Below are 10885 nucleotides of genomic sequence, written 5' to 3' on the forward strand. Positions count from 1 at the left end.
AGATATGGGATTTTCATGATATATGCCTTGAACACACATAATATAGTAGTTTTACATATAGTGAAAGCCCTGCATATTAATTGCCCGTTTCTTAAAGCATTGAATCATCTATTTCATTGGCAAAGCATAATTAACTTCAAACAATTACTTTAGAGGAAGAAATTGATTGAGTTGGCCTTTATGTAGCTTGCATTAGGTTTGTATTTTCACTTTACCGCACATAAAAATATTCCAAAACGATAGTCGTGGCTGCCTCAAAGGTGATCTAATAGGTGAATGAGCGGGAGTGATTTCCCATGCAAAACCACAACAACTTTGCTCTTGTAGCTATGCTTGTTTTGTGGCCAAGGTGATGATTGACTTTTCAATCCTTGCTATCTCCCTAGTTGGCTCAACCCGTGAAATTCCTCTAGTGTCTAAGCCCTGTCTAACATTTCTTCCCAAGGAGGTGCACTCTGTGGAGTGACAATCCCCTTGAGTCAAAACTATCTCAGACAGTAAGGAAACAAACATTGTCTAACAATCTTTCCAATTTGTGTCTTAACTACGCATCCGAAAGTTCTACCTCTGTATTGAAGTCCAATCTATTGTGGCTTGCTTTTTAGATTCAACTTCTCTACCTTGCAACCATTTGGAATGCTTTGGCTCTAAGTCACTAGGTGAATAGGGAGAAACACTTCTCCTCATCATTGACCGCATGTCGGGTAGAACATGAGGCATTCCTTTCCATCCGGATTTCTGTTGTGTAGAGAGAGAGAGAGAGAGAGAGAGAGAGAGAGAGAGGGAGTGGGGGAGGGTTGTCTATAAGAGACACCTACAATTTGTGAAGGGATCAATGATAGGGGTGCAATCTACATATGAGATGAGATCTAGGACGTCGGATTGCTGCTCCAAGGGGGGGCAAGGCTTTTAAGTTACCGGAGGCGCAATACGCCTTAGAAGTCGCCTCAAGGGATGGTTGGAGTGATTGCCTTGAGAAACAACCATTTTGTTTAGATCAATCATGGGTGCCATGTGGCATTGTTTTTTGCCGTCGATCTATCGATATATGTGTGTCCCATGTAGTTTGGGGGGATGAGAAGGGAACTTTTAACGTCGTAGGAACAATCCCAACCGACGAGGATTGAACTCAAGACGTCTCTCGCTCTCCCTCTCTCTCTCTCTCTGCGAGCCTGCGAGTGCGCAGGTCTGCATGCGCCGTTGCTGTGCCTCCATAATCGAATTGGTCCCTTCACCCACTAGGCCTACCTCACACATACTCTATTACTCACAGTGTCACACGCAACAGCTCTCCCTCCCCCTCTCTCTCACAGACACTCACATTCTTCGTTTACACACGCGCGCCCCACACAGGCACCCTCCTCTCTTTCGCGCCCATTTATTCTCTCTCTCTCTCTCTCTCTCTTTCTGGTTGTCGCTTTTTTATTCAGACAAAAGCTGAAGGCACATTCTTCTGCAAGCTCTCTCTCTCTCCACAGCTGCGGAGTTGCAAACGGCAGCTTCCAGCCAAATGCTCCGTACCTTAGAAATCTATTCTACATATAATTGCAGTAGCGCTTCAACCTTTTGAGCTGCTTCCAAATTCTAGTTTCTATGGCGGACAGCCTCTGACAAAAAGAATAACCAAGTTCCCTCTCCTCTCCTTCGTCCCATTCTCTGCTAGAAGCTTTGTTCCGACCCAGAGAGAGAGAGAGAGAGAGAGAGAGAGAGAGAGAGAGAGAGGGGAGTGTGTGACATTGTATGTGCGGAGCTTGGATGCATATCCGCAGGCTTTGTGTAAAGAGGAAAAGCAGCCTGTTTTCGATCATAGTATGACACGATGACCATCTTGTAGTTTGCTCGAAGGAGTGCTCTCTGTTGATATCTGCGTCGCACCCTGCAAGCTTTCATTGCTCCTTATAAGAGCTCCTGCCATGGGGGAAAAGGCTGCCAGTCTCGATGCCATCAACAAGGAAGCTGTTGATCTTGTAAGTAGATTCAAATGCCAGCCACAAGAATATAGCTGTTGTGTGTGTGAGTGTGTGTGTGTGAGAGAGAGAGAGAGAGAGAGAGAGAGAGAGAGAGAGAGAGAGAGAGAGAGAGAGAGAGAGAGAGAGAGAGATGATGAAGAGTTCAGTCAGTAGTTTGAAGGCATGCGACCTGGAGGTTGTGAGCCCGACTTCAGAACCGTGTATATGAAACGGGGGAAAGATGGCAGGGATGATCTCTCAATAGAAAAAAAACAGAAGAAACACAGAGGGAGATTACACATTTCAAAAATTGATTAATCTTCAGATTCCCTTATTTTAAAATTGTACAATTATTTCCAGAAAAACAGAATTGCGTCACTCGTGAGAACTTTCATGTAATAGGCAGCAAATTTACTCTGTGTTCATCACGTCAAGGTGGGCAGGTTGTGCACAAAATCGGGTCCTATTATGAAATATGCATAAATCTGTGAATGTTAGCACTTATATGCCATGTAATATGTGAGTTACTGTAAGCACAAGCGTCTTTGTCAAGCATCACACCCAATCTCTTAATGCCTCTGCATCTGTCTTCCTTCAGGAAAATATTCCCGTTGAAGAAGTTTTTGAGCACCTGCGGTGTTCACGAGCTGGTCTCACAAGTGATGGAGTTGAAGAGAGGCTCAAGATCTTTGGCTATAATAAGCTTGAAGAGAAGAAGGTATGTGGCGATCATTCCATTTTAAGCATACCGATGGTATCAAAAGCACTCAAGTACTGCAGTTCATGTGGAAAGCTTTGTACCCCTTACCCTGCTTTTTGATTGTGGGCAGGAGAGCAAGTTTCTCAAATTTTTGGGCTTTATGTGGAATCCTCTTTCTTGGGTTATGGAAGCAGCAGCCATAATGGCAATCGCACTTGCAAATGGTGATGTAAGTGGGACATTCATCTTTGTTTATCTAGGCAGATTGTGTTCAAGACAATCAATGAGGATACACTAATTCTATTAAAAATTGGGCTATTGATCTTACACATATTACAGAATCGGCCTCCAGATTGGCAAGACTTTATTGGAATTATCACACTCCTTGTTATCAACTCAACCATTAGTTTTATAGAAGAGAATAATGCTGGAAATGCTGCAGCTGCTTTGATGGCTAGATTGGCTCCAAAAGCTAAGGTATTGCTACTGCGCAACAACAGTTAAAATCTCTACAACAAGAATTTCAAAGGTCCTCCAAGTTGGGTCTTTAACTCTAAGGTTGAAACTTTCTTAGCTAGGGATGTTCAGTGAAATTAGTATTGGGACCTTCACAATTGGTCTGTTTGAGTGAAAGGGTTGAAACAGTTCATGTGAGGGATGCAGCATTTGTAATGCATCTATATGCAATGTTTGAGATGTTGCAACATGGTTGATCTTCAAAATTTACTGTAGCAAGAAGTCTACTAGCTCGTTTATCGATCCTTAGTCTCGAAGTTATGTTGTTATGGACAAAAGCAGTCATTGTTTCCAATTTGCTCTGTAGGTGCTAAGAGATGGTAAATGGATTGAGGAGGATGCTGCAGTCCTGGTTCCAGGTGACATCGTCAGCATAAAACTTGGTGACATAGTCCCGGCAGATGCGCGGCTCTTGGAGGGGGATCCTCTGAAAATTGATCAGGTGCCATAGAGGTTCTTGACCAAGGCGTTTGCCATTTTGTGATTGAGCTTTACAAAGAAATCACAATTACTTCCCATGTAGGATGATTGTGCATCATGCATTTTGTACATACTGTAGAAGAAACCTCTTGTTTCCTATGCAAATAGACTGGTCCTGGTCTTCGAGCTTAACAATAATGTCTCAAGAACAGTTCATTCACACGTAAAAATCTCTACAGCATGTAGGTGTATCTGCACAGAGTGTGCATGGTATCTGGGTTAGTAATGGTATTTCCTTGTCTGTTACTATGCTATGTAGTCTGCCCTCACAGGGGAGTCGTTGCCAGTCACAAAGAACCCAGGTGATGGTGTCTACTCAGGTTCCACGTGCAAGCAGGGAGAGATAGAAGCTGTTGTGATTGCTACGGGTGTGCACACCTTTTTTGGCAAAGCTGCCCATCTTGTTGACACTACGAATCAAGTTGGACATTTCCAAAAGGTTCTTCAACCATGTGCTAGACACTTTGGCTTGTATACTTTGCCTAGCCACTTAGACATGATGATTAAAAATTAACATGATAAAATGCTTCATTATGCAGGTTCTTACGGCCATTGGGAATTTCTGCATTTGCTCTATTGCCATTGGAATGGTAGTGGAGATTATTGTCATGTATCCTATACAGGATAGAACATATAGGCAAGGAATTGATAACTTGTTGGTGCTCTTGATTGGTGGAATACCCATCGCTATGCCAACAGTACTATCAGTGACAATGGCCATTGGATCACACAGACTCTCTCAACAGGTGTGTTATATGAGTTTGTCTTTCTTTTTGTTGATAGCAACTTTTGATAACTGCGGGAAGTGTCCTAGTTTAGAAGAATAATGATTTTTTGCACATGCATCAACCGAGTTGCAGGGGGCAATCACGAAGAGGATGACTGCCATTGAAGAGATGGCTGGAATGGATGTATTGTGCAGCGACAAGACGGGCACTTTGACACTAAACAAACTTACTGTTGACAAAAACTTGATCGAGGTCAGGTTGTGGATACCAATCAGATGCTGAAGTAATGGTGGATTGCATGCTGCAATCTCAAGGATTGTTTTCTGCTCTCAGGTATTTGCTAAAGGTGTTGAGAAAGACACAGTAGTCTTGATGGCTGCGAGAGCTTCTCGAACTGAAAACCAGGATGCAATTGATACTGCTATTGTAGGAATGCTAGCTGACCCCAAAGAGGTTAGGTTCAGGTGTTATGTAGTTGTTTACATGGTATGAATCTACTTCGATACTAACAGCATGATGATACCTGCCTTGTAGGCGCGTGCAGGTATTCAAGAAGTACATTTCTTGCCATTTAACCCCACAGATAAGCGTACAGCACTCACATACTTTGACTCTGAAGGAAAGATGCACAGGGTTAGCAAGGGTGCACCAGAGCAGGTGAGCTGAACAAATATGTAGTGCCTCAATTCTTTAGTCATGGGATCAGCCAGAGCTGAAATACTTAACTAAGTTGCTTCTGATGCTTTACAGATTCTTGCACTTTCACACAACAAATCAGAAATCCAGTCAAAAGTTCATTCTATCATAGACAAATTTGCAGAGCGTGGACTTCGTTCTTTGGCAGTCGCTAGACAGGCAGGTTCATTGGTTCTCATAAAAAGAAAAGGAAAACATTTATACAGGAAGCTGATGTATTGTGTATTGTATTTTCCAGGAGGTTCCAGAAGGCACAAAAGAGAGTTCTGGAGGTCCTTGGCAGTTTGTTGGTTTGATGCCGTTGTTTGATCCTCCTCGTCATGATAGTGCAGAGACAATTCGCAGAGCTTTAAACCTTGGCGTGAATGTTAAAATGATCACTGGTGAGTGTTCTCATGCTGGAAATTTCATTATTCCATATGTAAGGACTGCTGGTTGAAACCTCTACACTACTGCTCTCCTATAAAAATTCACCTGTTGGTGTTTTACTTAAACTTTGAACCTGTTTGTTTGTTACTTTATTGTTTGTTCACAGGTGATCAACTGGCTATAGCCAAGGAGACAGGTCGACGGCTTGGAATGGGTACAAATATGTATCCATCTTCCTCGTTACTTGGCCAAAACAAGGATGAGTCTATCGCTGCTTTACCCATCGATGAGCTCATTGAGAAAGCTGATGGGTTTGCAGGGGTTTTCCCAGGTACTTTGGTCAATTCCAGAACAATGTGCAATGTATCTTGACGAACTGGGCTTTCAAGGAATTTAGCAAAGAAGGGTTATGGTAGTGAGATGTGCTGTGAATCTAGGGTGTGAAAGTGGTAGTAGCTCACTATGACACAGAGTACAACTTTATTTGGGTTCCGCTGAAAAGTATGATCGTCTTTTTATTTCCAGAGCACAAATATGAAATAGTGCAGCGCCTTCAGCAGAAGAAACACATTTGTGGAATGACTGGTGATGGTGTAAATGATGCACCTGCACTTAAGAGGGCTGACATCGGTATTGCGGTTGCTGATGCAACTGATGCTGCTAGAAGTGCATCGGACATTGTTTTGACTGAACCTGGACTTAGTGTCATCATAAGTGCTGTCCTCACTAGTCGGTCTATCTTTCAAAGGATGAAAAACTATACTGTAAGAATCAGTTCAACTTTCATATGCCTGCTTGCCATTCTGCCCAAAACTAAAACGAGTCATTCCTGCAATGATTTTCATGCAGATATATGCTGTCTCTATCACCATTCGTATTGTGGTAAGTCGACCTTGTACATGCATATTTAAATTCAAATGTTTAAACAGACACTAGTGGGAGGAAGCGTGGGTGCATTTGTTTCGATGCATTGCTCACTGATGCGCTTTATTGTTTGCTTGAAATATATTAAGGAGATTTTACCTTTAACAGCTTGGATTTATGCTTCTAGCACTTATCTGGGAATATGATTTTCCCCCTTTCATGGTGCTGATCATTGCAATTCTCAATGATGGTGAGTAAACACTAAGCAATAGCTCGTTTTTCGGTCATTTTACTTGTGAGCGTCTAGACCCATCAGTGTTTTTATAAAAGAGAAAAATGAGACTTACGTGAAAGTGGTCATTGTGTAGCCTTGCATAAGGGACTTGTAGCTTAGTGGTTCCTTGCTGGTGCAGTACGAAACCCCTCGATCGCTAATGCCGTGTTACTCGCTCTTTCAATATCCAGGGACCATCATGACAATATCCAAGGATAGAGTGAAACCATCTCCTTTACCAGATAGCTGGAAGCTCTCAGAAATTTTTGCCACTGGTGTTGTGATAGGCAGCTACTTAGCTTTGATGACGGTCATATTCTACTGGGCAGCTGATAAGACCGACTTTTTCCCGGTAAGTTATTTTGTTATTAGCAACCTACCTTCCGTATAAATTACCATTCATGAGAATAAGCTTTCTGGTTACTCTCCTTATTCTCGCAGAAAGCATTTGGTGTGAGAAACATAAGTGGCGATCATGACCAGATGACAGCTGCTATATACTTGCAAGTCAGCACAGTAAGCCAAGCACTCATTTTTGTCACTCGCTCAAGGGGTTGGTCTTTCTTAGAGCGTCCTGGACTGCTCCTTGTGACAGCATTTGTGATTGCCCAAATGGTACGCACTTGCATATACTCTGTCTCTGCCTACATTGTTCATATCTTGCAATCTACTGGTAGAAAATTTTATCGATTTTTAAAGAGCTTTGCAACAAGCCACCATATTACTTGTTGACCCTAACATCAAATCCGGGTTCTCGACGGACTTTAGAGGTCCCTCTCATGAGCTTTGTGGACTTTCTTTGCTCAGCACCCTTCATCCCCTTAAATTTTTGCAGATTGCCACTTTTATTGCGGTGTATGCGAACTGGGGATTTGCTGCAATTAAAGGAGTCGGCTGGGGTTGGGCTGGCGTCATTTGGTTGTACAATCTCATTTTCTATTTTCCGTTGGATGTCATCAAGTTCATCATCCGGTACACCCTGAGCGGAAAGGCTTGGGACCTTGTGATCGAGCAAAGGGTCTCTCTCTCTCTCTCTCTCTCTCTAACATGGCCCGCCCCCCCCCGTCCCCCCCCCCCCCCCCGGCCCCACCACCACCACACACACAAAGGAACTTGCTTTTAATCATCTCATTCTCATCCTACTCCTCGCCCACACACAAACTCACACTTCACTCGTTCCACAGATTTTTTCCTTTTCGTCCGCGCATTGTAGCTATGGATGTCTTCATACATTGGTTTGTGTCATAGGCCTGTTTGGCCCTCAATAGGCAAGCCTGGCCTCCAGCTCATGCACGAAATATGGTGACACTCACCCTCACACTCAACACTCACACTCACCCTCAATAGGCAAGCCTGCCCTCCAGCTCACGCACGAAATATGGTGACACTCACCCTCACACTCACATTTGCACTCGCACTAGCACGCGCGTGCACACATACACACACACACTCACTCACTCACAGTCGATCAATTTTGTATAGAAGTGTGTGTCTCTTACATAGGATAATGAATAGTTTAACGAGGCCATGAATGCTGTTTGCATGGAGCTTGGATTTTGTCTGCTAGCTCTGACTGACATTAATGTTTACTTGCCAGACTGCCTTTACCACGCAAAAGGACTTCGGGAAGGAGGCACGGGAGGTGAAGTGGGCTCATGCTCAGCGCACTTTACATGGCTTACACCCGAAAGAGACCAAGCTTTTCACTGAAAGAAGCAGCTTCAAGGAGCTGAGTGAGATGGCTGAACAGGCAAAGCGGAGAGCTGAAATCGCCCGGTATGTGCCAGCAATCACACCTTGAGCAGGGGTATACTAGTCATGGGGAAGACACTTCCTTGTGGTGCATATTATATGAATGTATGCGTGTATGTATGTATGTATATACATGTTTGTGCATGTATATATACAAACATGTCTATACATGTGTGTGTGTGTGTAGACATTTGTCTATGCATGTGTGTGTACAGACATATACGTGTAAAACACACACACACACACACACACACACACACACACACACACAAAATGTGTGCACATGTGTATTTATGCACACACATGTAAAAATATAATTAAATAAATAAACACACACACACACACACACACACACACACACACACACACTCATTTACACGTATAATGTATGAGAGAGAGAGAGAGAGAGAGAGAGAGAGAGAGAGAGAGAGAGAGAGAGAGAGAGATGAAATGAAATGTTATATTAACGTCTTCAAAAGGCCAAAGTGACCTATGAGACCAGAAAGTTACAATGTGGTGGATCTGATACAAAGTCAGAGTAACAAGATGACAAAATGACAAAATGAATGAGAGAGAGAGAGAGAGAGAGAGAGAGAGAGAGAGAGAGAGAGAGAGAGAAGAAGAGAATTTTAACGTCGTAGGAAGCTATTCCAAGAGATCTCAAAGATCTATCCGACGAGAGTTGAACTCAAGACCTGTTATTCAAGAGGGAAATGGCATAACCAATCTACCACACTTGGGGTGATAGAAAGGTTATACCAATTTCCTTGTTCTCATTAACACACTCACACACCCACGAGAGAGAGAGAGAGAGAGAGAGAGAGATTGATTTCTTTAACTTGGCCTTGCTGATTCACAAGATTTAAGATGCTTATGAAGTCTCAATTGCAGGACTCATTGTGATTGTGTGATCAAGACAGTTTTAACACTTTCTCTATGATGTGATGAGCAGGCTTAGGGAACTACACACATTGAAGGGGCATGTGGAGTCAGTAGTAAGGCTCAAGGGCCTGGATATTGACACAATCCAACAATCTTACACTGTCTGATGTCTTTTAGTGCTATAACTGGAAAGGTATGCTAAAACTGTTATGTATATGCCCATTTACAGCTCACTAACTTTGATTTCCTTATCTTGAGAAAAATAGCCCTCTTCTTTTTGTTTCTTTTTCAGTGGGAATAACTTATCATGTGCCTGATGCTGGGGATCGAGCTTGGGTCTATATGCACCTGCTCTAAAACTTCGCAACCAGGCTCCCCTCTTGTATAAACCTCTTTTTGTAGAAAGCACAAATTACCTGATTTTCAAAATCTCAACCTCAAGGGGTTCATTTATAATAGAAAATCATCTATATTATGAGCACGTTAAGGGCATTAAAAGAATGCCTTTATTTACATGCTTTGAGATAATAAATAGACCCCTTTTTTCTTGGAAAACTAATGGGTTTTTTCTCGAGATGCAATTTTAAGAATCTGTTAAATTATTATATGAACTCACCTCCCATGCTTACATTTTTGGAGGTGAATCCTTGAGGATCTCAGTTCAAGCTAAAGAGTTGATAATGAAGAGTTGTAAAGGGGCCAATTAAAAGCTGGCCCCCTTTACAAGGACGCGGTGATCCCCAGTTGTGTGACGTCGAATGAAGAATGCTGGGTTACGTGATCTTCTCCTCGAATCTGGGCCGCGCAATCTGATCCTTGCTGGCAGCATTGGCACATTATACCCCACTGACATGGCTTGCCTCTCAAGCCCGATTTTGTTACACAGGGGATCTCCGTCGTCGTCTCGCCTGCGGATCTCCGTCAATGTTGATATTTTTACTGCAGGTGTGCCTTGCAATGAGCTTTCGATTGCATTCCTCCAAGCTAAAATCGGTGAAGACTGTTGCTAGAAAATTGCGCCCCTCCTTAGGTGGCCTTGTACTGGCCCCTTTACCCTATGCTTTGTTTAAGCTCTTGACATAAACTAGAGAATTGCAAGTTTTAAATATATTCAAAGATGTGGTTTGAGATAAGGAGAGAATTTTTGACAGCTCATCTTAAACACAGTCAAGAAATTCCTTAATGAGAGAGTAAATAAGAGTTGTACATACCGTGTCCTGAAATGGGTGAATTTGCTCTACCGACTGGCTAAACTCTACCTCGATCTAACTTTCTCTAAAGACGTATATGGACATTGGCTCCTGGTTGGCTGATATTTTGAGCACTGACAAAGTAGGAAGGATGGATTGTTGTAGTGGTACAAATGGGTACAAAAGAAGACTGATCCTTATTTTATTAAAGATGAGCATTTGTCACGAAGCCGGGGTTTGGAGGTCATCTTGAACTGATTTGTTCCTAGAATATTATGCCAAGGTTGACTTTGAAACTTCCACATTCAACAAAGCTCTTGTTTTGTATGGGTGCACTAAAAAATCAAACACTGCCCAAGGTATATGCAAGTTTTTTTGGTGCATGGATGTCACAATGAAAGACAGTTCTTAGCCTACTGGAACTACTTAAAGAAAAATCTTGCTACCTTACCTTCACATAATTATAGCCTTGTTTACATGTTTGC

The 10885-nt window shown here is 42.6% G+C and overlaps 1 protein-coding gene across 1 annotated transcript; it reads left to right on the forward strand.

Annotated features, from left to right (window-relative positions):
• Positions 1-1228: 1228 nt before the first annotated feature.
• Positions 1229-9765, forward strand: LOC147449707 (ATPase 11, plasma membrane-type). Its single transcript, XM_086522066.1, has 22 exons — positions 1229-1967; positions 2548-2667; positions 2780-2878; positions 2989-3126; positions 3473-3607; positions 3905-4084; positions 4185-4391; positions 4506-4625; positions 4707-4826; positions 4908-5030; positions 5124-5228; positions 5308-5452; positions 5605-5769; positions 5964-6202; positions 6288-6320; positions 6471-6552; positions 6768-6928; positions 7018-7191; positions 7412-7594; positions 8174-8352; positions 9281-9403; positions 9503-9765. The coding sequence occupies exons 1-21, from the start codon at positions 1914-1916 to the stop codon at positions 9375-9377; spliced, it is 2859 nt and encodes a 952-aa protein (XP_086378192.1). The 5' UTR covers positions 1229-1913; the 3' UTR covers positions 9378-9403; positions 9503-9765.
• The last annotated feature ends 1120 nt before the right edge of the window (positions 9766-10885 follow it).

This window comes from Adiantum capillus-veneris, chromosome 10, assembly GCF_014529385.1.
Source record: "Adiantum capillus-veneris isolate H3 chromosome 10, ASM1452938v2, whole genome shotgun sequence".
Taxonomy (NCBI): Eukaryota; Viridiplantae; Streptophyta; class Polypodiopsida; order Polypodiales; family Pteridaceae; genus Adiantum; species Adiantum capillus-veneris.

Coding starts and splice junctions, on each gene's coding strand:
- LOC147449707 (XM_086522066.1), top strand. CDS start 1,914: ATGGGGGAAAAGGCTGCCAGTCTCGATGCCATCAACAAGGAAGCTGTT. Junction 5,770..5,963: donor GTTTGCAGGGGTTTTCCCAG/GTACTTTGGTCA, acceptor TTTTATTTCCAG/AGCACAAATATGAAATAGTG. Junction 8,353..9,280: donor CGGAGAGCTGAAATCGCCCG/GTATGTGCCAGC, acceptor TGTGATGAGCAG/GCTTAGGGAACTACACACAT.